This window comes from Lepisosteus oculatus, chromosome 7 (genome assembly GCF_040954835.1).
Source record: "Lepisosteus oculatus isolate fLepOcu1 chromosome 7, fLepOcu1.hap2, whole genome shotgun sequence".
Lineage (NCBI taxonomy): Eukaryota > Metazoa > Chordata > Actinopteri > Semionotiformes > Lepisosteidae > Lepisosteus > Lepisosteus oculatus.
The window spans coordinates 48355546-48382088 of NC_090702.1; the positions used below are offsets into that span (position 1 = coordinate 48355546).

Genomic DNA, 26543 nt, shown 5'->3' on the forward strand with positions numbered 1-26543 from the left:
ACAGCTTACATTTACCGTTTCTGTAGCTGGATATTTTACTGGAGCAATCAGGTGAATTAGCTTGTGCGAGGATACAAGAGCAGCGTGTCTCCTGGGAGATCCTTCCACACTGCGGCCTGTAGCAGGACCACAGGAGAGCACAGGGACCCCAGTACACTGGACGCCATCAGCAGAAGGGACAGCCTGGAAAGAGAACTGGCGTTGGTCACCTTTTGGAGCTCTCTGGCTGCCTTAAATATGGGCTGTTCTCCCCCCTGTGCCTGACTGAAGGATCCTCTCATCAGCCTGGGCAGACTGCCCCAGACAAGCGCCACCTCCCGCTGAGAGCGGCCACTGTGAGAAGGTGTACAGTCCCTCAGTGCTCATGCAGGCAGTGGACAGTAAAAATGGAGCCACTCGGGTAAATGAGGGACAGCCAGTAGATCAGAAGGAAGGGCTGCGCACAGTTAAGGCTCATGCATGAAATATGGAAGCAAATAACATCCCTGCATGCTTAGCATCACTATAATAATATATAATATGGCTGTAATCAGGGCCGCAAGGAGAGACCTCTATGATAGATAGATACTTTATTGATCCCGTGAGGGAAATTGCAGATGTTGAAAGAGGGGTGATTGTTGGTGAGCCTTGGACACGAGCCCCACCTGCTGATGTTACACGAACACCGGTCTCTGCGGCGATGTCACTCAGAGGCAGCCACCCCAGCAAAGGGCAGCAGCGGGCAGATGCGGATCGTGCTATCTGTGCATTAGCTGGAAGTGCAGGGCAGATCCATTGTTTGTAAATTGCAGCCTGGGGCAGTTTGAGCGAAAGCGGTCCATCTCCAGTCCCTCTGTGTCATTGCGAGCCGCGTCTTTAAAACGGACGCTGCTTCAGAAGGCAGTGGTGCGGAGGCCTGTTCAGGGCTCCGCTCTCGCAACCGGAAGGCTGAAGGCTGTGGGTTCGAAACCCAGCTGGGGAGCACTGTTGGGGGTTGCCGAGGGTGCATTGAAAACGTCTGGTGCGGCGGGCCTCCCGTTGGACACCGGTACGAGGTGAGACGCTGGAGAGCGTCTGGGGAGCTGGCGTGGGGTACAGGCTTATTATATATTACAGGTTTGAACTTCCAAGGAACAAGAAGAGATTCATTCTGGATGCACTAGTTACTGGATACTCTACTGTGGATGTACTCCTTAGGGCGGAGCGGGGGCTCTGTGGCTCAGGATCTGCGCCTGGGGCTGGAAGGTTGCCGGTTCAAATCCCGCAGCCGGCAGAGGAATCCTACTCTGTTGTGCCCCTGAGCGAGGACCTTAACCCCAGCTGCCCCAGGGGCGCTGTACAATGGCGGACCCTGCGCTCTGACCCCAAGCTTCTCTCTCCCTGTCTGTGCCTCATGGAGAGCAACCTGGGGTCTGCGAAAAGACAAATTCCTAATGCAAGAAATTGTATATGGCTAATAATGTGATCTTATCTTATCTTCATGCTCATAAGTCTTCTTCAGGTGCGTGCGTGTCGCAGGAGGTTAGTAAATGCTGCGCCAGCTGGCGAGGGCTGTTAATATTTCAGTATTCCAGCTGGACAGCCAGTTCTGTTACTCCGCTGAAGGACAGCAGCTGAAGGAGCTCAGCGAGGTTCAGTCTATGGTGGGAGGCGGCGGCAGGCTCCAGCCCCTGTTAAACTCACGGGCCGGTACCTGCGCAGTTTTTCCCCTGCGTTCCTTGGCCATCCTGGATGTGTGTGCTGGAAGCAGGTGGCTTTTCCCACGCCTGTTCCAGCACACGGGGACAGGTGCCTGGGGCACAGTCTGGCGTGATGGATGCGTGTGGGGCCTGGGTCACCGTGGACAGGGAACACGGCTCACGGGCTGCTGGGGGTGGCCAAGGACACGGACATGAACACACGCAGGCGGCCAGTCAGATTCCCATTGCGGAGACGTGTGGTCCATTTCCGGCTTTCTGAGCTGCTCTTGGACGATCAGCTTGTTCTTCGGAAGCCAAGCAGCGGAATATTTCCCGTGGGTGGCATGAGTGTAAGTTAGAAATCTCTGTGCCGTGGGCATCCTGTGAGTACGCCTGCCTGCCAAGACACACCCTCACCCCTGAGGTCAGTGCTGAGAAAGGGGACGGCCTGACCTCCGGAGCTGCTGCAGGAGAGCCCCGGATCACAACACATGTACTGGCAGGGAGTGGCCTCCGTACCTGAGCCCTTTGCTGTAAGGCGGTCCTGCCCCAGCAGGGCAAGCCTGTAGAACAGGCTGGAGGAGGAGTGAGATGCGGTAAGAAAGCTAAAGTCCATACCAGAGCCAGTCTCTCATCAGGCCAGAGCTCAACGTGAAGTGGACTCACTCCCCCCACTTATCATAGGAAAGTTTATTGGCCATATACAACTTCTTGTAGTAGGAATTGGTCACTATCAGACACACAGACAGGGAGAGAAGCTTGGGGTCAGAGCGCAGGGTCAGCCATTTATACAGCACCCCCGGAGCGATTGGGGTTAAGGGCCTTGCTTAGGAGCCCCATGAAGTTGATTCTGCCGGCCGTGGGATTTGAACCGGCAACCTCCCAGCCACAGATCCAGAGCCACAGAGCCACCGTGAAAAGCACCTTCAGTATTTGCAGCAGGGACTTGAACCCGCAACCTGCCAGTCATGGCCCAGAGGCTTCACCACTACTTCAAGCTGGCCCCCAGGGTGTTGCAGCAGGGGAAGGAGTGCGGTCCTATCTGGCAGCGTTCCCCGAGGAGAAAGCAGCTCTCTCGCACAACCCTCTTCCCCGCCCCTCCCCCTAATTCCCCTCTTCTCTCCCCTCTCCCCTCAGGACTGTCGGGTTCGACATCGTGAAGTACCTGTATGACTTCCTGTGACCCCGTCTCCATGGCGACGGGCGGGGCAGGGGGCTGGGGCTGTCCGCGGCGGAGAGCCGGAGTCAGGAGGGCGAGCTGCCCTGCGGCTGGCGCTTATCCCCGGCTGACCTCTCCTCTCGCGGACTTCCGTTCTCTCTCCCTGTGGGACCGCGTGCGCGTCGCGCCGCCACTGGGAGGGTTCTCTGGTCGCGTTAAGTGACCCGCCCCGGGGCACATTTCCTAATCTTGCTGACCTGGACGAGCGTTTGTTGTAAGATGCGTGCTTGAAGATGTGTATATACCGAATAAATAAACTGTTCACATTCCTCTTGACCTGAAATATAACACTTATTCCTCAATCATGTGACAGCCGTGGTGCCCACAACTCCACATTAAAGCCTCGCAAACGTCTTCTTGTTGGTGCCCCTGAAGAATGTCTCCTCTGTTGCCGGCCTGCTCTAGCACTGTCTTAAACTACATTGCCCTGCGCTTAACTGTGGAACTGTCTCGCTGTCCTCAGCCTTGGAAGCAGGAAGAGGCCAGGTGGTCCATCGGGGCTCAGACTTCACCGAGACCCTGCCAGGCCCGGGCACTGACCACAGTCGCTCCTGTATCTGCTGTGTCTGTGCCTAGTCCTGGTGCGGAGGTGTATGGGAGTACTCTGCCCCATGATCTAACATGGGGCTTGAGGCCAGTTTATGGCAGTGGTGCTTTACTTTGCTGATGAAGAAGCACTGGGCACTGCATTGCTGTAAAGCCCCTGTTGCTTCTGCAGTGGTCCCCGAGCACGCGAGCGTTCTTCAAAGCGTTTCTGTCGGCGCCGCTGCTCGATGAAAGGGCGCAGTGTTCTGTGTGGCTGGCGGGGAGCTGTCCATCAGCACCGGCCCGGGAGCCCCTCCATTGACTCGCCTCCACGCCCGCGCGCACACACACACAAAGCCGCCTGCCAGCTTCCTGCGCTGCCAGCCCCGCGTGGGAAAGCGGCGCACGGAATCGCGCCGGGCCCCCCCCTCCGGATCTGTGAGCCGCGCGGGGCTCCCACTGGTCCCTGAACCTGCGCCAGAGCTGGGGCCGTCACCTCTCCCAGCGGCCCCACTGGAGCCCCGCGCGCACTGAACAGCTCCGTGGGCCCATCTGTCCGCCGTCTCCCCGGCTCAATGGACGTGTCCGGCGCTCCTGGTGCAGGCCTGAACCTGCGGTGTACGTGAGCTGTCAGCCTGCTGCACGAGCGTCTGCTTCAGGCCCTGCGGGAGGCCGCCCAGCACTGCAGCCGTCTCCTGCGCGGAGCACGCGGACATTTCCCTCGGGTCCGTGAGAACGTGAGGAAGTTGGAACCCTGGGGTTCGTGCTGCGCTGTTCGCTCTGAAGAAAGTATACTCTGGGTTGCCTTTGATGATTCTGAATACTGAATAAGATCCCCCTCCTAGTCTTCTCTGGTCAACAGCAGAAAGATTCAGTTCTATTAGCCTGTCAGTGTACAGTAGGACGTTCCTTCAAGCCACAGATTGCGCTGCATTGTCCTTCTCTGGACTGATTCCAGATACTTGTGTCGCTTCTTTATAATGTGGTGACCAAAACTGTACACATTATGTTGACTGAGGCCTTACTATAGTATTGTTCAAATTTAATTTTAATACACCATCCCTTGATTAAATTCTGTACTTTACAGTATATCCAAACCGATTTTGCATTTTCTACGCTTCTACACATTGTTTAGAAGATGTACATCTGGGCAATTGTAGGTGTGCTATGTTGGTACAGCCTTATCCAAACTGAGTTAAAGTTGTAATTCAAGCAGAAGGTGCTTTCGCCAAGTACTACCTCAGGGGTGTGGACACTTATCCAACCCATTTTCTAGGTTTTGATGTGGAATTGTGTATTTTCACCTGGAGATTGTGTTACGATGTGTAAGTAAAAAGTAAAATACGTTTCGATTTAATGTGTCTTAATTTCAGGCTGTTAGGCCACAAAAGGCGTTACATTGGAAAGGAGGGACAGACTTAATATAGGTACTGTAAATAAACTCATCATTCACAGCAGTTTCCCATTTTAAATCTGTGGTTTTAATGTTCACTGCTGTAACATTCTAATTCTGGGCACTTGCCTATATCCACCGTCATCTGCTGTGCCATGCTTGCATGGTCTAATTCTATGTAAAATCCTTTTCAACTTCCTTCTGTTCGGCTAAAGGGTTTCTGTTTCGGTATTGCCAGCGTACTAGTTTCCTGACTGTGCCAGACTCTTGAACAGAGTGAGCGATTGTGGTCGTACAGGGTGCCTGCAGGTCCTACCAGCCTCATTCAGCTCATTATCGATCTATTGGGACCAATTTAACAGCTTTTTTACTTCACTAATTCCTCTCCGATTTGAGGAACAGCCCCATTATCTGCACTCTCTTTACTGTCCATTACCCAACTTGCAATCCTTAAATGACTGCTACCTGCAATTTCAGAATTCATTTTTTTTCCAAGAGGATTTTTTTATGTCTTCAAAACAGCATAATATATCAAATAATATACTCTGTATTTGTCCATTGCTGCTGCTGCCCCTTGAATAGTGTCTTTTGTTTTGTTTTCTTAAATGCAACCTGTCCAATTTATCCACAACACTAAAGCATCCAGTCACCCGGCTGTTAAAATACTAAGAAACGAACACTCTGTATTTATCATCATCAGTACGTCTGTGCAATACAAAGAAACTTAAATATGCCCGTGCTTCACATAAATCTATTGACAAATCTGCAGAATGTTTTGAGAAATTCAGATCAGCTTGTGCATGGAGAATAAATCTTGTGTTAAGGATACCCTGCTTCTAGCGATTTCTCAGTGCCTCACCATGCTGCAGCTCTCTGTCACATGACCCATAGGACAGCAGGGGCTGCTGGGAAAAGGATGAAGACTGGAGGGCAGCCTGCTGTCATCAGACCATATTGTGTGCCCGGTGTGCCAGTGTGTGTACCTCTTCCTCCCTCCCTGGCACACAGACTCCATTATTTCAGCTGCATGTTCTTCTGGGCTGGCCTGAAAATCCGTCACAGACAAGTTTGGCTGTGTCACATGTTCTGGGGGGTCTGGTGCTCTTGGCTCAGGTCCTGGGTTTGGATGAGGAAAGGGGGGGGAAAGTTGTGTGACGCCAGATGACTCCCCTCTGCCACACATAAATACACGCACCCCTCTTAACCCACAAGAGTGGTACGTCCTGGATTCACCCACTCATCGGCCCTCCGGGAGTAACCAACTATCTAGTGGTATTCTCGTATCCAGTAATCCTGGTAAAGTCTGTGGCATGGAGTGAGAGTGCACTTGTCTTTCACACAGAAGAAAAGAACAACAAGAAGGAAATGCCTCACAACACAACGGTGAGAACATGCAAGCACCACACAGACAGATGCCAGGGACTGAAATGAAATGCGAGACCCTTGAACTGTAAGGCAGCTCAGTGCTATGCCTTCATGTTGCCCTCCACCAATGTCCCCAACCCCCTGAAATGAATGCAATCTGTTCTGTGACTGTTTCAGTTCGAGTTGTGTCGGGGCTCAGGAGTGACAGGCAGAAGAGTTAAAAATAAAGAAATGGGGGAGAGAGCTGCAAGAAGGGGTTTGAGCCTGTGGAATTCGCAAACCTGGGCCCAGTCTGTTCAGGCTGACCATGCCCGAGCCGAGCCCCATTCCTCATTACCATCCACTGGCTGCAGAACACAGGTGTCCCTAGGGCATCCGGCTGTGTGCAGCCCTCGGGTTTCTTCATCAAGAGCCTTTTTCTGTGTCTTTTTAGAGTGGAATTGAGAGAGCTGGGGCTGGAGAGCCAGACCTGCTGGAAAATGAGGGAAACGGGCTGTCTCCTCTCGGAGACAGGGAAAAAGAAGGAGCTACAGAGCAGATGGCTGCACGCTGGTGAGCAAGGAAGATATTTAGGGAGCTGGAGAGAGAGGGGTAAACACTATTATCAGCGGAGAAAGTGCTGCTGGAGTGGCGAGTTAATTCAGAACAGAGGGAGAGGGAGGGGGGAGAGAGGGAGTGAAGTTTGGAATATCGGATGGAAAAAAAGGAGGAAGAAAAGAAACATGAAGCTGGGCCCAGAGAAGGAGAGGAAGAGAGAGGCATCGTCACAGAAAGCAGCGCGAAGGCAGAACGAGGTGAGAGGATACGGGGGGAGGAGGTGTGACACCAGGGAGGAGAGGAAGAGAGAAGCCTGGAGGGAAAGAGAAGAAAGGACGAACGAGAGAGGCAAAGAGAGGCGGATCGGGAAACTTGGCTGAAAGAAGTGCTGAAACGCTGGCAGACAGGGCTTGCAAGGGAACAAGTGAAAGAAGCGAGCAGGCAGGCGGGAGACGATGTCGGGAATTTGGAGAGAAACAAAATACAGGGAGTGATAGGGAGATAAAGATAGGGTAGAGGCAGGGAGAGAATGACAGACTGAGGAAAGAGGGAGGGATGAGTGGAGGGAGGTGTCTTGCTCTCTCTCTCTACTGCACGTGTGGGGCTGGTGTTTGCACGGAGAGGGAGGGCAGAGGGGGGGGGGGATAGGCTGGGTATTTAAGAGCTGAGCAGGACAGCGCAGACAGGCTCTCAACTCCCAGCTACTGGAGGGAGAGAGGAAGGAGGCAGTGACCAGCCAGACTCACTCTTTCGGTCGGTCAGTCAGTCAGGGAGCCAGCCTGCGAGTGGGGAGAAGAGGCAGGCTAGTCAGTGCCAGCCAGCACTACAAGCCAGCTTGGGCTGCAAACTCACTCCGACCCAGTCAGCTGTAGGCACCCCTACTCTCTCCGGCGAGCCAACTCTTGTCTGTGTGGGGTCTCCCTCGGTCCCTCTTGGGGGACTCTGCCTTCCTTCCACCCCAGCACACCTCTCTCTCCCTCTCCCTCGTTCTGTGTGGGGTGCGCCGCGTGTCTCTCCTGGGGGGATGGCGCTCTTAGCCCCGGGGGCAGCCCTGACTTACGCCCTCCTGGCCCTGGCGCTGGGGAGGAGCCATGCGGATTTGGGGACCCCCCCTGCAGGCTTCTACCCCCGTTTCAACCCCTTCTTCTTCCTGTGCACGCATCACGGGGAGCTGGAGGGGGGCATAGACTCGGGAGAGGTGCTGATCACGTTGCAGATCGCCGGGAACCCCACCACGTACATTCCGGGACACGAGTACCATGGTGAGTACCCCAAAAAGGCTTGCAGACATAGGAGCGAAGGACAGCACGGATTTGTGTGTCTTTTTGTTTCCGGTCTCAGAATGGAAAGTAGTGCATTGTGCAACGTGTGTGTGTGTGTGTGTGTGTGTGTGTGTGTGATGCTGGGGGGCTGTAGCTCCCACAGTGGAACAGTGTGTGTTGCTGGTCAAGCGACTTGACCTGCTCGTCTTTTATGTTTTAAAAGCCTCTGTGAAACCAGCGATGATAAAATGCTCTGTGTTCTCCTCACACTCCCACACCACTACGATGGATGTGCACATGCACAGAAGGGAATGAGAGGACAGGAATTGTCATTTTTAAGAGCTGAGGCAGCGCGGCTTGTTTCTGAAAACACGAGGGGAGACTTCAGGGCTGAGCAGGCTGGTGCACGACAGACTGTGCAGTTTTTTGGGGAGCTGTTGGTGCTGTAACAGTTGGTGAACCTCACCGCCTCACTCTCATCTTCTGTGTTCAAAATGCTCCAAAAAAATGGTAGCAAACAAGCGCCTTTAGTTTAAAAACTGGAATACAATAAAGATGATTATTCATATTATTGGTATTCCAAGCACTGCTGCTGTTGAGCTTTGAGTTGGTATTGGTGCTCTGTGTAGGAGTGCAGTCCTGAGGCAAAACTGCAAGACCTCAGACGCTGAACACCGTTCAGAGTCGAGAGAGATGTGCAAAGAAAGAAAAAGCGATATAATGATTTCCCGCTATACTATTTTGCGGGAATACTTCTGGATTCCCACTACCAAACCCGTACAGCCCGGAGAGAGCCGTCAGGATGAGGACAGGGATGAGTGCTGTCGGCACACTGACAGCAGAGACAGGGAGCAGGAGAGTGCGTCCTGGACATCTCTTTGTTATCTTCCTTGATCCTTTATTAATATTGCACCTCAAAAGAGGGGTTTGTACCTTTCCTTATAAATTGTAGGTTTTCACCTTTTGTGATCTGTTCCTGAAGCTGTGACAGTACTTTTTTAATCAAAATGAATTGAGATGACTAGAGGAAAATAAAGGTGGAGAGTCAGGGGTTGGAGTGAGGAACTGTCATGCTAAATGCTTGTTCTGGATGTTGGATATCTGTTGTCTCCTCCTTGGAAACACCTGATGTATCCACTTGACGTGAACAGCCTTCCCCACGATGTACCCTGACATCTGGGAGAGGGAGAGGGGAGCAGGAGAGAGACGGAGATACAGCAGGAACCAGAGGAAAGGCAGAGTGATTTTATCTGGAAATACATGTGCTGCTTATCCATCTCTGATTCAGCAACAATTGTGACAGCAACAGTCATTCTTGAAGAACAAAAAAAGCACGCTTGAATCTCCGACAGAGCAGAGTGTCAACTCTGAGTGTTGGCACTGTTCCTCGCGTAGTGGTCAAAATACCGGCAATACTGGGGAGACAGTTGTTTTCCATGAAACACAGCTGCATCTGAGGGAGATTCGGTTCACAATGCAGGGGGGGGCAGTGAAAGATTAACAAGAGATGGTGGTGTTTCCGTTGTCATTGCTGGGGCCAATACATGTCATGTAGCCTCTCCTGGGATGCACCTCTGAATGAGAATGAGAGAGAGGAGAGAGGAGATGGAGACAGAGGGAGTGTTGAAAGAAGGGGGGGGGTGTGTGCTGTCTGATCCTGCCCCGTAATACACACCCTCCCTCCCTGTGTTTGCCGCGGAAAGCGTTTTGTGATAGTTGCAGGCGCGCGTTCACACACAAACACGCGGCCAAAAATATTCTGGACAGTCTAGGACAGTGGCATCAGCTGGACACAGACCAATCTCCCTTTAGTCGTTTATAGTTGTGTTACTGGGGGGTGGCGACTGGTGCTGAACAATGATTGCGGACCATTCCTGCTACCGTGTGCTCTCCCAAACCCAATAGTCCCTTTTCAGACATTCTAAAGGCAACGATACTTTGTGCTGCAGGGAGGCAGGCGGGCCCTGTGGTTCTGTGGGTCAGCCCCTTGGTCACTGCGTGTGATCCTGTGACTGAACCCCACAGCACTCAGTCCACCAAAAGACATGGAAGAGTGAGGTCCTGTCCACAGTGACTGTATTGAAGACGAAAGCATCTGCAGATCCATGGAAACAAGCAGAATTCCCAGATGTTTCTGTGTTCAAACATGTAGCTCTAATGCAGCTTTTTAGATCAGCCATTGTTGTCTGGATGAAAAATGTAATTGTCTATGATATGTGCCGATGATTCAATATTATTCTTTTATCTTTCAATATTGTATTACTGCCTTATGAAAGCCCCATTAGAAGTCAAATTAAATAGCAGTATTACTGTATAAGGGCTGTGTCGTGTTTAGGGTTTCAATTTTAAAAATAAAATGGTCAAAGAGCATGGCCAAAGACAAGCAAAGTGCCACTGGTCAAGCCCTGTCCGTTTCAAGGCAGGCAAGCCAGCTGCGATCAGGGCCGTGTGTCAGCGCGTGCCCCCAACGCACACCTCCTGGACACGCCATGCAGGAACCCTGATCTGGCCAGACTGGCAGGCACCAACCCCCTGAGCCCCACACATCCTCAGTACTTTACCTGACTCGGCTGTTGGTTTAGTGGCTCTCAACTGCCATTTTCTCCAGCCACACAGTGGTGGGTTATTTTGATGGACTACTACAAACCCCGCAGGGCTGTGGATGTCCAGGAGTAATTGTGGAACATTTCCCCTTGAAGACTTGTGTAAGGGGTACTTCTGAGAATATTTTTTCAAAGGGATGCATTATCTTTGGACTGGGGAAACATGATTATTTATAATGGAGAATTGTTAGAACAAGGGGAACAGTATTCCACAACCAAGTAGCAAATAACATTCTGTTACTGCATCTGCTGCACAGTACAACACCTGATACTGCTGTTACAGCTACAAGTACAACACCTGATACTGTTGTTACAGCTACAAGTACAACACCTGATACTGCTGCTATTGCTACAAGTACAACACCTGCTACTGCTACTACTGCTACATGTACAGCACCTGATACTGCTGCTACTGCTACAAGTAAAACACCTGATACTGCTGATACTGCTACAAGTACAATACCTGATACTCCTGTTACTACTATAAATACAACACCTCATACTGCTGCTACTGCTACAAGTGCAACACCTGATACTGCTGTAACTGCTATGAATACAACACCTGCTAGTGCTGCTACTGCTACATGTACAACAGCTGCTAGTGCTGTTGATTATCGGTTGCTGTCTAAAACATACTGTCCTGCTATGCACAACAGATGAGTACTGTATATGACAGAGAAAAGATCCAGCTGGCTGGTCGGCTCCTCCACACTTCCTCCCTGCAGCTGGAGCTGACGGAGGCTCAGGCCCTGCGTACAGCGGACGTGGCCGAGAGACCGCCAACTACATCCAGCATAATGTTCCCACACAGGTCACAGCACGGCTGTGTGTTTATTGTTGAAGTGTGTGAGTGAGGGGGTCTGGGTGTGTGCCTTGTTGTCGCTGCCTTCTTGAGGTCTCTCTTGAAAAAGTGGCTTCCTGGATGGTTAACTGAAGGTGGAATAATGATGTGCCCTGTGAGTTCCAGTGAGCCCAGTTGTAGGAATGGGTGCGAGGCATAGTGCTGCCAAGCTTTCCTTCCGGGGGCTGTCTGAAACTCGCAGGCCACTAAATGTGTAGGTCCTAGAACAGCTTACGCTCGCGATGGACGGTACCCTAACTAGTGCAATGGGGCCTTGTTCTGCTCTTGCAATCCTGGGACAGCAGTGTGGAGCTCTGTACCGATCCTGGACTCAGATCCCCAGAGGGAGGCTGCTGTTGTGGTCTTGACCAAAGTGCTTTAACTGTACATTTTTCTAAATACCTGATGTCTATCTGGGCTGCTACACACTCTGTGTGTCTTTTGAAAATAAATGAGATGGATTTCATTTGGCAGCAGGTTTTAGTCGTCCGGTTGCTTCCACTGAACCTCGGAAAACCTCGTAGAAGCTTCTCGAAGTCAGCTTCATTAGCACAGGCTACTTGAGGACAGGCTTTGCGCGGAAGCAAACCACTTGTGTCAGAGTCAGAGAGCAGTCTGAAGATCTAAAGCAAAAGATCAGCAGCCTTCGGCAACTGGTGTAACAGCTACAAAAACAGATATGCCAGTACTGACGGTGCTGTTCAATGTTAATGGCATGGTACAAAATACCCAAATATGAGGTCCGAAAACTGGATTGGGATGCTAACTCACACCCGAGGGCCACATTCCTAGGAGAATCTTCAAAAATGAAAAATTCATCATCAAGATACAGTGTCTCCAAGACGACCAAACAAGGTTGACCTCATGGATCTGGTGTCTTTGCCAGAATTTGGTAACCTAAAAAAGAAGAGACAGTAGTTTGTCAAATGATAACTCATTCCCAGGTCAAATGGGACCATATGATGTATGGAGCAGTCAAGAAGTCCTGCTGAGATGAGCCAGAGCCTAACAAGCCTAACAAGACCTAACACAACGGTACAGGAAGCACCTTCACTATGTTCTCAAAGGCAAAGGAAGATCAATCGATCGTTTGCTAGGGTTGGAAGAATGGTGATCATGGTACAGTTAAAAAAATGTGCAGTTATTTTCAACAGAGTTGTTTTTTTTTGTTGCAATATACAACACTGATAGGTCGTGCAGTTTTTCTTGCTTTCCTTTATATGATAGATAGAAAAGACTTTATTGATCCTGAAGGGAAGTTGAGCCAGATATGGTGAATGTACAATTGTGTTATTTTTGGATCATCAACTTTCAGTGGTAAAACATCAAGGGACTGGTACATATATCTGGAGAACGTGGTGTTTCCTACCGCTAGACCCAGTGTGCGTTTGTCTTGGCACTCCATCCCGGCGCTGTTAATTGTGGTCTGAAGGGCTTTGAGACGCTGCCTAAAAGCTGGGAAATGTTTGGCCCTGCTGTGTTGAAGACAGGGAGGCAAACACTGTGGGTATCCCTCTGTACAGGATGCTCTTCTTTCAAGAACCTCCTCCGAATGGTAGATAATCTACTGAAATCTATACAACACTTTACAAATGAGCTGAACAGATAGAGCTGCCCTCAAGCCCAGGGCCCACCGGCTGTGCTGCTCAGCATCAGGGAGCCCCAGCTATATTTTACCACGCGTCTGCCTGCGCCCCAAGTTCTAATCTGCTGGGTGGAAGTGACACAGAAAGTGTCAATGAAAGGTCAGGTGACTGAAGCAACACAAACTACCAAAGCTATTTTTGGACGAGGCTGAATATTTATTCCTTTTTTTTTGTTTTTTTCGATGTTAGCATGGCTGTCCGTGACCTTGTTAAGGGCTTTTCCTTCCATAAAAGAAGAGACGTGTCAAAAGTCGACTTTCTTTGAAACGCAACGTGGAATATTTTCAGCGCTGGTCAAGGCACGTCCTGTAATTCCAGTACAGTATTTATGACTTTTGCGTTTCTTATTTCGTTAGTTTGCATTGATATGATTCAAATGAAAATCCGGACAAGTAACCCTAAAACTTTGCTGATGCATATGGCCTAATACAGCGTACTGTAACTGCGGCCCAGCAGGGTGTGGACAGGGTGGTCATGAGGAAGGGACCCCTACTGGCCGAGGTTGTCAAGGACACGGCCGGCTGCGCATACAGACAAGTCAGTGGAAACGTCACGCTAGTGGAAAGCTCTGGGCTCGGCGTGTACAACAGACGCGTGGAATCGGGCAAACAAAGCCTGCATTTAAACATGACACATCTCGTATATGTGTAAACGACGCATCTATAAAATAGATGTTGTTGGGTTTTTTTTTTAAAAAAAAAAGCTCTCCGTGTAATGAAGGCTATGGAAGGGAAGAGCTGTGTTGCTGCTGGGTCTGACCGGGGCGAAACTCATTGTTGGAGCTCCGATGATTCTGCCGAGTGCGCAGCGAGGACCGCCGCTCTGACGCTGCGCTGTTCCCCGCTGGACGAGAGCGCCGCTCATAACCGGAGAGTTTCAGACTGAACTCCAGCAGAGTTCATGAGTGTGTTCACCATTTCCCGTGAGACAGCACTCCAGTCTCTCCTGGCTCTGGATCGAAATATGAATTCTTTTGTGTCTGTCCTCTCCATACCAGGAGTGGTGGTGGGGGGGAAGAGAGATTTGCGTTTAACCCTTTGTTATCCCCACAGAATTACAATTATTAAACGCGGTCCGGATTCGCGTCAAACACATGCTTGTCGTTAATTTATTATTTATAAGGCGTTTCCACGACAGCTTGCAAAGGTTTCAGTACAAGGGGCAACAAGGCGTTCTTCTCAATTCCAAATGCGATGGATTATCCCCACTCTCACGGTGACTCTCCCCCTCCCCGCGCACACACGCACTGTCGGCCGAGTGCGAGGTGATCCATCATGGTTGTCAGATAGGGAGGACCGCGGTGATGAGGCCCGGCTTTGACGGCGCTCCGTCACCCAGTGGTGACCTCTGCACACTCTCCCACACACACACGGTGCCGCTATCTTCACGGGGGACCTCCCTTCGCCGCCTGCTGCCTTCGTTCTGGATGCTCGTCTCCGCTCGGCTGAACAACGGGGCGGAAATTAAAGCATCGGTTTAATACAGAGGCTGCTCGCGTCCTTTCTAAAGACAGCCACGGTTAAAAACACACAGCTCACGAAAGCGGAGGAAAATATATCCCATTCGCTTATTACACTATTCTTAAAATGTAAAAAAAAAAAAAAGCTTCCAAAAGATTCTGACATCGAGCTGTTGACTTGTTAAAAATGTGTTTTTAGTCCGCTGAAATGAACTTCCATTTTAAATGAGGCCAATCCCCCGCTTTGGAGCGGGAAGCAGCCTCTGCGCGCGGGCTGCCCCGCGAACGAGTAGAGGTTAATTCAACGTTGAAAAGTAGTACAGAGGTAGAAAGAGAAAAAAAACCCATAACGTATCGGGTGTTAAGTGTTTTTTTTTCTCTTTCTGTTCCGTACACGCGGTTCCGGGGACAGAAATCCACTCTGCTGGTGTTGTCTCTTGAGAGAGACGCCCCCCCGCCGGTCTCGCAGTCGGCCACATCGCCGCGGTGCGTATCCGTATGTAAACGTCCATACAAAAAAAAACCGCTAACAACAATAGGATAATAACAATATTTCTCAATAGGAAGTCAATAAACTAGAACAACGTAAAGTAAAGATTAATTTAACCCCCCCCAAACCACACTATTTAAAGCGGGACCGCTTTGTAACGGATCAGAATCAAAATCGGTTACTACCGGAACCGGAAAGCGGCGTGTGGCGGGAAGCGCGTCACGGGGCCACAAGGAGGCTGTGGTCCGGCTGGTTCGGTGCGACCGGACCTCATCCAGGTACCTCCTGAGGGGGCACGGCTGGACAGCAGGAACACGCCTCGGGAGGATCTTCCCCACGGCCCTGTGGCGGCGGGGTACTCACATCTGCTGGTTAGTCGAATTCCCGCGGTTTTCCGTACGGTGTCGTGCGGGTTCGCTGAGGGAGAAGGCTCCTCTGAGACAACTGACGTCGGGCTCGCTGTACAAAACCAGAACCAAATACACATATTGTACATTTGACGTGAACTTTGAATTTATAGCTGGGCATACATGTATTAAGATGTAAAACCTCGTTTTTGTGTTGGAGTTGCATGAAAGTGGTTCTGCAGTCTTACCCGGGGATTTTAAAATGTGTCCGAATTACAGTAGTCTTGACAGCAGAGGCCTCTCATCTTCAAATGAGCAGCCTCGACTGGATACGTCAGCTGTGTCAGAGCAGCCCTACACACACTGGTACAAGAGCAGCTTTAGCCGGCCCATCAGGTGTGGGTATAAGCTATACATACAGTAGGCACAGGTAAAGGCTCATTCCAGGCTTAAAGGTAAAGAAATGAAACGTTTTGCCTCTGGAGCCCTTTTCAGTTGTTAGGGAGAGAGGGAAAGTAGATAAATAAAGCATAGGAGAACAAAAGGAGAGTAGTTAAGAAGAGGTGGGGCGCAGGAGGAAATGGGCATAAAGCAGGTGAGAATGAGATCCCAAACTCGCAGAGAACAGGAGAACAGAGAGATGTGGAAAGCCGAAATCTGCAGATGAATAGAGAGGTTTTAGAAGGACTAAGCAACGTCTATAATCTAAATGTAAGAGTGTACTAAGGCAGCCGTGTGAGGTAGGTGTCGGAGTCCTGGAGTTTTTCAGAGTTTACCCTCAGACAAGGGGGTCCGCTCGACCAAGACCCTGCACTCCGCTCGGTCCAGCACGTGCCCTGCTGTGTAACGGGCTTCTGGGGTAACTGGTGCCTGGGGCAGTGCAAGCTGTGCAGGGGATGAGGCTGGTGTGGGCACAGCTCGGGATGTGCCAGTCCGCATGCAGATTACCAGCCAGCTGTCCGTGCCAGCCTTATCTGGGGGACGCAGACAAAAACCCAGCACAGCGGCTGTTCCGGCTCTCATAATTATCCTCCTGTTTTATTTTTCAAAACGCTGTGTGTGCGTCAAAGGTGAAAAGCGAGAGGCACTTACCGAGCGTGTGTGTGTGTGTGTGTTTGAGAGCTGGGCGAGACTGTTCTGCTCTGCTAGATAACGGCAAGGCAGGGATTTGGGAGGGTGTTTTGGAGACCCTGGAGGGTACTGGCACTGCATCCTCCCTCTTCCAGCACCCTCCAGCAATGTGCAGGGGGACAGGGAGCCCCCCTGGAGCTGAGGTCCACGTTCCGAGCTGGAGTGCAGAGTACTGAGGAGACGCCCTGTGAGACAAGACCTCATTCAGACGGGTGTGGTGTGTCTAGAAGTGAGCTGAAGGAGCCTTAAACAACACCCTGCGCTCCAGTGATGCAGTATTGGAAATCTATTAGTATTTTATTTGGCTAACACTTTTATGCAAAGCAACAAACGCTTGTGTCCATTTATGGGGGGGGGTTGTATTACGTGGTATGATGGCGCAGTGATGGGACCCTGGATTAAATTTCTGGGGTGCTTGCTGTCTGTGTGGAGTTCGTATGTTCTCCCTGTGTTCATGTGGGGTTCTTTCCATAGTCCAGAGATGTGCTGGTAGGTTAATGGGCTTTTCTGAAAAGATCAAGAGCTTTAAGCCCAATGTCCCAGCTCAAGGCCACTCTGGGCTTGTAACCACATAAGAAAGGTTACAAAAAAGAGGAGCCCATTTGGTCATGCTACTGTTTTGGCAACTGTAAAATAGCACTAAACTGACCCAGGGAGCTCGAGAGGAACCACGGTCTCAGCTTCAACACTGTGGCTGGGTAGTGTATTCCGTACTCTCGCAACTCTTTTAGTAAAGAAGTGCCTCCTGTTCTCAGTCTTAAATGCACCTCCACACAGTTTCCACTGGTGCTTTGGGTATGTGTGTGTGTGTTTGTGTCTGTGTCCTGTCCAGGGTGTGTCCTGCCTTGCACCCCGTTGCTTACCAGAACAGTCTCCGGCTCCCCCGTGAGCTTGAATTGGCTGAAGTGGTTAGAAAGTGGGTGGATGGATGGGTATTGCGCTGAAGCAATCTGACTGAGGTACCTGGGTCAGGAGTACAATAGCAGTGCCCCACCCTTTCAGTCACAAGACCAGAGCCCTCGCCACTACTCCCCAGGGCTGCCAGAAGAGTCTCGTTCTGATTCACGCCCGAAGAAGGATCCACAGCCGAAATGTTGTCTCTTTTCAGCATGGAATAAATCTTTACCTGTTCATTCTGCAGCCTACTCATGCTGACCTTATTCACCCAGTCTGGTACTTCGCAGTCTACAGAGTTATTGAACAATGTGAAATATAGAGGCCCTTATGGTTGTGTAGCCCATGTGGAGTACGCTCAGAAAGCAAGCTCACAGTACTCTATCAAGAATGATCAATTCCTTATTTCTGGCTGGCCTTCTACGGGTAGAAGAGGAATCAAAAATTGTGTTGTCATCAATTTTTTGATGCGAGAGAACATTGTTCCAAAGTAAATTGATGAAGGCGTGTTTATAGCGTTCACTCGTGTCATGCAGTTGATGACAGTACCTTTTACGCCAGGCTCAACTTTTCGGTTAGCCTCTCTTCTGGTATTGGATAATAAGCCATGTGCAGCAGGGAGACTTCTGTTCTTTCCGTGCAAATCTATGTTATCCCCCATGCTTCCTTTCTCAAATTTGCATTGGGAGCACTGCCAATCTGACTGCTTCAGATTTCACGGGCCTGGGTTTTGAGGAGCTCCTGTTCGAACAGACACGCGTCAAACGTGTTGGGATACGTCGCGCTCCAGAAGCCCCCTTCGCCAATCCTCCATTCAGAAAGACGGCTCTTTAATCGCCGCTCGGGGCCCCATGTCTTGTGTGCAGATAGCATTCAGCTCCGCATGTAACAGTTTAACGTCCTCGCAACAAAAGCACACTTCGTGTGTTACAATGAGATTAAGAGCTGCACAGCTCCCTTTCTTCAAAAGGAGAGTTGTGGTAAGCTGGGGAGAAAATGTGTCAGGACTGGGTATGGCAGATTTTACACACGCCTAAGATATAAGGCGTCCCCTCCAGAAAAAAAAATAAAATCGATTCTGCTGTGATCCCAGCCCCCTGCAGTGAGAAATCATTTGCCTGCATTTTAAGAACCCTTTGGCTTTTTCCACTGTTGTTCCTTGGTCTTTACCATGAGGGAAAAAAAAGCACCGTATAAAATACTCAAGTTTTAACTGTGACCAACAAACAATACTGAGGCAAACCAGGCTGTACTGTGAGCTGTGCTTCACTTTACTCCTGGGGTCTTCCAACCGAGCGGTTGTTTTAGGAAATCAAAATATTTGCAGTTTATAGTGGAAATGTTCCAAGAAGGAGGCGTAAATCCTTATTATCCGATCCCCTGGCAGTGCATTGAGCCCGGGTCCCTTTCTGCAGGTGACTCAGGCGCAGCCCTGCCCCGGCTGTGTATCTGTGCAGGGTGTGTAATTGCACTGGCTCTCACTTCGCCCCTCTGCAATTGCCACCCCATGTCCCGCCGCGCCCGGCAGCGCCAGCAGCGCCAGCAGCCCCCTTTCTCCACACCCACTGTGCCGCAGACCGGTTCTGACATCGCTTGCTTGAACATCTTCATATGCAAGAAACAGTACTGCCACCCTGGGACTTGACTGGAAGGACTCATTATAGATGAAGGACTGTAGCTCCTGCAGAAGTGTCATTTTTTTTTTACAAATACATTTATGGCTTCAAATTATTTTTTAAAATTATATCTCAATAGAAAAGGGTAGACATTGCCATACCTTAGAGCCTGTGGTGGAGACTTATGATGGAGGCTATGTCTTTCTTCGACACTGTAGGTGGGCACCCTGGTGTACCTGACTCTTTCATTGCTGCACATTTGCATAATAATAGTGATAATAATACCTTACATTTATACAGCACGTTCCACCTCAGATTATTCCAAATGTCTTTGCACATTAAGGAGAACCGTTTCATCGCTCTGGAATCCCTCCAGAGAAGAGCAAACAGATACATTCTGGGGCTTAAAGGAATATCCTGCACTGATGGGCTGGAGGAACTGACCGGTTTTAGTCTCGCACAGAGAAGACCTATGATACAGGTGTTCAAAACCCTCCGAGGAAGTGACATAGACAACCCAGCGAGTTTCTTCTGCTGAAGGGTGCAACACAAACCGGGGAGCACCAGTGGAAACTGTGTGGAGGTGCATTTAAAACTGAGAACAGGAGGCACTTCTTTACTAAAAGAGTTGTGAGAGTACGGGATACGCTACCCAGTCACAGTGTTGAAGCTGATACCGTGGTTCCTCTCGAGCTCCTTGGGTCAGTTTAGTGCTATTTTACAGTTGCCAAAACAGTAGCATGACCAAATGGGCTCCTCTTTTTTGTCACCTTTCTTATGTGGTTACAAGCCCAGAGTGGCCTTGAGCTTGGACATTGGGCTTAAAGCTCTTGATCTTTTCAGAAAAGCCACTGTCCCCAGATTTCATATTGGAGTGTAGGTGTGAAATTGTGGTCCAAGGGGAAGAGCAGCACCCGTTGGTCCAATGGATTCTGGATCTCCTTAGCTCAGGGTTTTACCCCCTACATTTCAGTCCTCTCCTGTGGCTGTGCGGCACAGAAGACAAGACCGTTGCTTTTTGAAGATGGAAGTTGACAACAGGAAGTTAGGGTTATTGGTACTTTGAAGAGTCTGGGGTACACACAACCTGCTGAGCATGTGACTCCGGCCCTTCTTGAGATTGTCAGTAGCGAACTTTCAGGGCCTCTCTAAGTCCTGGGTCGCACTCACTGGCTACTGGCTTCACAGTCACGACAGGTTTATCTTCCTGGGCCCGTTTACTGTAGCTAAGACCAAGGTTCTGAGACTCATCCCCTCCCAGAAGCAGAAGACCAGCTGAAGAGACGTTCTCCTCATGAAGGTGGTTTAGACAGCACTTCAGAGATAATGATAGAGCTGTACCCATGAGAACCATGAAATGCACTGGCGGTTTTCAAGAATAATTTCAGACAGATACAGTGTTCTGGCTTTCTGTTCAAAAAGAATCTGCTCTAAATAGGTTGTTCATGGAGTGCTGGGCTAGACAGGTGAGGTGAGAGAGAGAGCCTCGATGTCTTTACTATCCCCGCGGGGCAAGTTGTTGGGGATGCAGGTCAACATTCCACCTGCTTAATGTTTCTGATGTGTAATGTTAACATCGTAAAACAAGTATCAACCGTTTACCCTGTTTTGCTCCATTAACTTAGAAATTCCAGAGTCTCATCAAGTCTTTTCCTGAGAGAATCAAGGGGTTTGGCATCGTCGGGATGGTGGGACCATTATTTTCGTGCACTGTTCTTTCTTTAAAAACAAGTGTCTTCTGTTTTCAGCCCTAAATGCACCTGGTTTTAATTTCCACTTGTTCTGTATCCTTTTAGTGTCTCTTTGATCTGCAATGTTGAAGTAATGTGCTGAATTGACTTCAAGTGGCCGTTAAACATTAGGAAGACAAGCGAGGGCCAAACAGGGGGTGTAAAGCATTAATTACTTTAATAAGAACAATCTTGTTATGCGCGGTCTGGGCGATTAAGTCTTGTTTCTCCTCGGGGACGAGCTCCCGATTGATCAGATTGTAGTTACAGCTCTGGTCTTTTTCATTACTGCAATCAGCCTTTTAATTACAAATCAATTCCCCTCTCTTAACAGTATAGATTTCCCAGGTCTCCTACACACCACTGCTGGCAGAGAAAGCTCTAATGAATTAGTCTGTTTATTGGCAAGGAAATATTCTGATGCTTTTTCTTGTAAATGCTTTGTCGGGTACTGCTGAAGGCTAATAGGTACTTATCACAGGAAGGTGAGAGCTATTCTCTGCCACCACAGCAGCTACACAGGCCCATCCTTTCACCTGTGTCTATACACAGAGCAGGCATGGTATACAGTAAAAGTGATACAGTGTACAGCAATGACATCTATTACACATGGCTAAGTCTGGTGTTAGACTCGTGTGATACTTTTGCTGATCTCAGTGAATAGAGATGAAGATAATGGTTGTAAATTGGGGAAAAATTCATTCACAAAATGCTTCATGAAACCTGTTATCCTTTATACGTCTTATTCTTTATATTGCAAATATGGGGTTTTTGCTTCATGAACTAACATGGCTGTTGGACAACATGACCAACAGCACCCTATCTTCTGGCTGGGGCAGCTGTCTGTGGTGGTTTGGTGGCCCAGTCCAGCCCTGGGGAGCCACAGTCCTTTGGAGTTTGTCATTTTGCCATTCTTAAGGTCTAAGAAATAACACAGCCAGATCTGGTAAACTGAGATCACAGGTGAGATGAAAACCGTAACACCCTGTCAGAAACCATTTACAGAGCTCTCGTACTGGACAGAAAGGTCGGTGATGACAAGATCAGTGTGATCGACGGTCTGGCCCCAGATCTTTAACCATTGAAGTGAACTGATACATTGGGGAATGGGGCTCATTGGCCATCATTGGACTAGGGAGTTCAAGTACTGTAGGTAGCTGCATCAGCATGCATAGGCTGCAAAGGAACAGGTAAAGGATTATTCCATGCTGAAAAGAAAGAAGAGACACAGTGTTTCAGCTGTGGAGTGTGCTTGAGGTGTCTGAAGGTATCTCACCTGTCTCTTCTTTTGCAATTGGTTAAAGGAGAAACCAGTGGGTTGTAATAAAAACTGTGCTAATGACTTAATGTCTGTAGGTAGCCCAGGAAACACAATGATATTAGGTAGCTTGGCACCTCAGTTCCTTGAGGTGACGGCTTGCTGTATTTATTGTAATAGTACAAAAGAACAGACTAGAAAGACTAGAAAATGTATCATCATGCTGTCATTTCCATCATCATCTCTAACGTCTATGCAGCCTGCCGGGGGCTGGAAGGGGCTCTCTGACTCTGACCCCTGAACGGGGGTTTTGCCATTGGCCCGGCTTCCTGAGAGATGACTATGGGAGAGCGCTGTGGTGCAGGGCCCTGGCCACGAGGCAGTTAAGAGTACGTCTGCCGATCAGAGGCTGTGGTAGGGGTGTGGAGGGAGAATACATTACAGCCCTTCCTCAGCAGCTAGGGGATGAAAAATACATGAACCCCCATTCTAAGAGCCAGATAGCCTGAGAGGCCAGAGCCTGCCTCATTCACTTTGTCTCTCGCGCTCTCTCGTTCTCTTGTTCTACCTCCTTCCTCTCTAGTCCTCTTGTTTCTTTGCCTTTGAGATTCAGTAGTGCTTTTTTTTGTGTGATTCTGTGACAAGCATTATAAAAGCAGTTGGAGATAAAGTCCGAACCGACAACGTATCTTAATCGTTGCGGCTCAAGACAAATGATTCTAGCAAGTTATTAAATATCGAACGGGCAAATGAACGGGCAAATTGCAAACGAACCTGCCCTCAGCATAGCTGTGATGTGCCTGTGTCCCCTTCCCTGTGAGTCCTGCAGGCAGTGACGGTCGTCTGCATGCCGGGTAGCCAGTCTTGTCTGTGCGTCAGCACTCCCAGAGCACACAAAACAGCATCAAGGGTGAGAAGTGAGCGCAAGGGGGTGAGATACACATGGAGACAGGGGCACAGAGAGAGAGATCCATATAGAAACAGAAGAACAAAAGGTAAAAAAAGAGTACAGTAAGTACAGCACAAGAATGGGAAAGGTAGAGGCAGACAGCAGGTGAACTACAAGTAGCTGTCAGTTTGAAAATGAGATGTAATTAGAGGCCTGTAGAGTATTGGTGTTCACATGTAGTGAGGGGGTTTAATAATAAAATATTCATATAGTATTATGGCAGTTAAGGCCCAGAGTACTTTTTTGCCTGGGGCCCAACAAGGGGTTAATCTGCCCCGGCACAGACTGGGGGAAGTTCAGTCTGTCTGTTCAGGTGAAAACAGGAATAGGATCCACATGTGCGACCTGATGGTCTGAAGTAGGGATTATAGCTCAGCTTTTCCTGTAGGCAACAGGAAGAGAGCGTCATAGCATTCCAGAGACGTCTCGGAGAAGTGACTATTGCTTAAACATTGAATAATAGCTTCCACTGACATCAAATTAAACCAGCAACACAAATACATCTGTGAAGTTTTTCTGCCAGCATCATTCAGGATGGTAGTGAGGTACATTACAGTGTCCTTGCAGATCCCAACACTAGTAAAGTTAACATCACAAAAGGCAGTTTTACTCCTAGGGCTCTGCAAATGCGGGTAGACGGATGTGCAGCCACTTAGCCCCCATATATCAGTCCAGAGGAGTGCTGAGGCCCTGGGCCTGCAGCTGGCTGGTCCTCTCCCTTCCTGCCACAGAGCGGAGGAGACAGAGCTGCTTGTCAAGTGACGAGAGAAACACTTGCTGAACTTGCCACAGCAGTGACCTTTTTGAAAGGGAATTTGAGGGCAGCAAAGGAGAGTAGTAATAGATCTAGCTGGACTCTGGGTGCTTTGGTCTGTGGGACTTTTTTGTGGGACCTCCTAGCTGGGCTGACTGTGGAGGGGCAGGTGGGCAGACCAGAGAGAGACTGAAATAGAGAAAGATGGGGAGAGTGAGAAAAAAAAGAGAGTGGGAGACTTGGAAAGCAGGAAGCAGGCAGATTTGGGTGGGATGTGGATGTGGGGGTTAGCATGGGGCAGTGTTTTGAACATCCCAGCAAAGCCCTGGGGTACAACAGGAGGAAACGGAGAGGGGCTGCACAGCTGTGAGCCTCTGTCGACTTCCTTTGAGAGCATCCAGACAATGCCTGTGCACTTTCCCTGAGGTCTGATGGTGGACATATGTCTAAGGATCTGTCAGGATAGGGCAAGTGGTTCCACATGGGACAGGGACGAGGGTTTCACTTGTAATGAGTCAGGATTAGAGACGGGGACAGGGGTTTCATATGTAATGAGACAGGATTAGAGACAGGGACAGGGGTTTCATATGTAATGAGACAGGATTAGAGACAGGGACAGGGGTTTCATATGTAATGAGACAGGATTAGAGACGGGGACAGGGGTTTCATATGTAATGAGCCAGGATTAGAGACAGGGACAGGGGTTTCAAGTGTAATGAGACAGGATTAGAGACGGGGACAGGGGTTTCACGTGTAATGAGACAGGAGTAGAGACGGGGACAGGGGTTTCACGTGTAATGAGACAGGAGTAGAGACGGGGACAGGGGTTTCACGTGTAATGAGCCAGGAGTAGAGACGGGGACAGGGGTTTCATATGTAATGAGTCAGGATTAGAGATGGGGACAGGGGTTTCATATGTAATGAGACAGGATTAGAGATGGGGACAGGGGTTTCACGTATAATGAGTCAGGGACAGGATTTTAAATGTAGTGAGTCAGGGTGTAGAGGGCTTTACACCTTATCAAGGAAACCTAGTTTCTGAAGGAAGTAGGGATGGGAAAGAAAATTGATTTTTTTCCTCTTTCAAAGTTTTGGGATCTGAGTCAGGAAACATTGGGAGTAGATTAATGTGGAGATGTCAAAGTTGTCCTTTCAGGCAAAAGTCATGGCACAACACTGGGGGTGGGGTCCAGAGAGGGACAGGTTCTGTCTTGTCTCTGGCTCCTGCTGTCTTGAGAAAGGTTGTGAGCAATCTGGAAATCACCCCTAGCAGTTTAATTCACTCTGTGAGTCGTGACTGTAAGATAAGATCACTTTATTAGCCATATACCATTTCTTGTATTAGGAATTTGTCTTTTCGCATACCGCATCTTGCTCTCCATGAGACGCACGGACACACATACGGGCAGAGAGAAGCGTTGGGTCAGGGCGCAGTGTCAGCCATTTGTACAGCAGCCCTGGAGCAGTTGGGGTTAAGGGCCTTGCTCAGGGGGCCAACGGAGTAGGATTCCTCTGCCGGCCGTGGGATTCAAACCGGCAACCTTCCAGCCCCAGGCGCAGATCCTGAGCCACCGCTCTGTAAGGGGCTGAAACAAGTGATCTGCCTGAGATGCAGCTCTTGCTTTGAGTAATACAACCTGGTGGTGAAAACAAATCATGTCAAGTAGACCATCCGGCTTTTGTGTCATGTTTCTTTAAAAAATACAGCACTTGAGATTGAAAGGCAATTTGTAGTGCAGGAGGTCTATTAAGATGCAGTGCGATTAGGGTTGCAGCCAAACATTTGCATGATTCGTTTTCACACATAGCGAGGACATGCTAGATAATCGCTCTACGAGAAATGAATTTCTTTTCAGCAAACAGTTTTGTAACCTGAGAGGAGCGAAACAGAACAAGCTCCTTTTCACAAATACAAGTTGGAAGCTGTCCCCTGGGTGATGCAGTTTTACAAAGAAAACGAAGAAAACAGCTACTGCTGAAGTGTTGCACTGGTTTCTTGGCTCCAGTCAAATTTGTCCACGCTCTCACACAGTACTGTACATATACCGTTTATATACAGAGAGTACAAAACATTAGGGACACCTGCTCTTTCCTTGATTTAGACTGACCAGGTGAATCCAGGTGAAAGCTGTGATCCCTAATTGATTTCACCTGTAAAAACACTCCAGTTGGTGTAGGTGAAAGGGATGAAACGGGTTAAAGAAGGATTTTTAAGACTTGAGACAACCGAGACATGGATTGTGTACTGGATGTGAGGGAGAATGGACAAGAAAAAAGATTTCAGTATCTCCGAACTGGGTATGATAGTAGGTGCCAGACATGTTGGTTTGAAACATGTTGGTGTAAAAAACTGCAATGCTGCTGGGTTTTTCAAACTCAATAGTGTCCTGTGTGAATGACGTCCAGCCAAAAGCAGGCCAGTAGTCGAGAATGGCTCCTTGATGAAGTGAAAGGAGGCCGAGACGAATTGTGCAGGTCAACAGCCAGTCTACAGATAGTCAACTGATAGTCCAGTGTCACATCGGTGCCGAAAGACCCATGAAAGAACGCACAGCTCTTCGCACATTGACACGAGTGGCACATGGCAGCCCTCGGACTTCCAGCATTAAACAAGAGACGGAGGTTGCAGTAGGCTAAGGAACGACAACATCGGAGGATTGGAAAAACATCGCCTGGTCTCAAGAATCCCAGTTCCTGCTGTTTGGCGTTGAGGGGAAGGACGAGGGTATGGAGAAAACCACATGTGTCCACGCATCCATCAGGCTGCGTCAACACTACGGGCTGCTGGTGGTGGCGTGATGGTGTGGGGTGTGTTTTCGTGGCACACCTTGGGCCTCTTGATAGAAGAGGAGCCATGTTTGAATAC

At 49.4% G+C, this 26543-nt stretch overlaps 2 protein-coding genes across 4 annotated transcripts in view; both read left to right on the forward strand.

The window, feature by feature from the left end:
* orc5 (origin recognition complex, subunit 5) overlaps nucleotides 1-3153 on the forward strand; it is a 41860-nt gene extending 38707 nt beyond the window's left edge. For all 3 annotated transcript variants that reach the window (XM_069192633.1, XM_069192635.1, XM_069192634.1), the window contains one exon: nucleotides 2796-3153. In XM_069192633.1, coding sequence (XP_069048734.1) covers nucleotides 2796-2841 — 46 coding nt within the window. In that variant the 3' untranslated portion in view covers nucleotides 2842-3153. The remainder of the gene's footprint in view (nucleotides 1-2795) is intronic.
* Nucleotides 3154-6821: 3668 nt separating this feature from the next.
* The window catches only part of LOC102694156 (reelin), a 168564-nt gene continuing 148842 nt past the window's right edge, over nucleotides 6822-26543 (forward strand). The window contains 1 exon segment of the mRNA XM_069192636.1: nucleotides 6822-7959. Coding sequence (XP_069048737.1) covers nucleotides 7722-7959 — 238 coding nt within the window. The 5' untranslated portion in view covers nucleotides 6822-7721.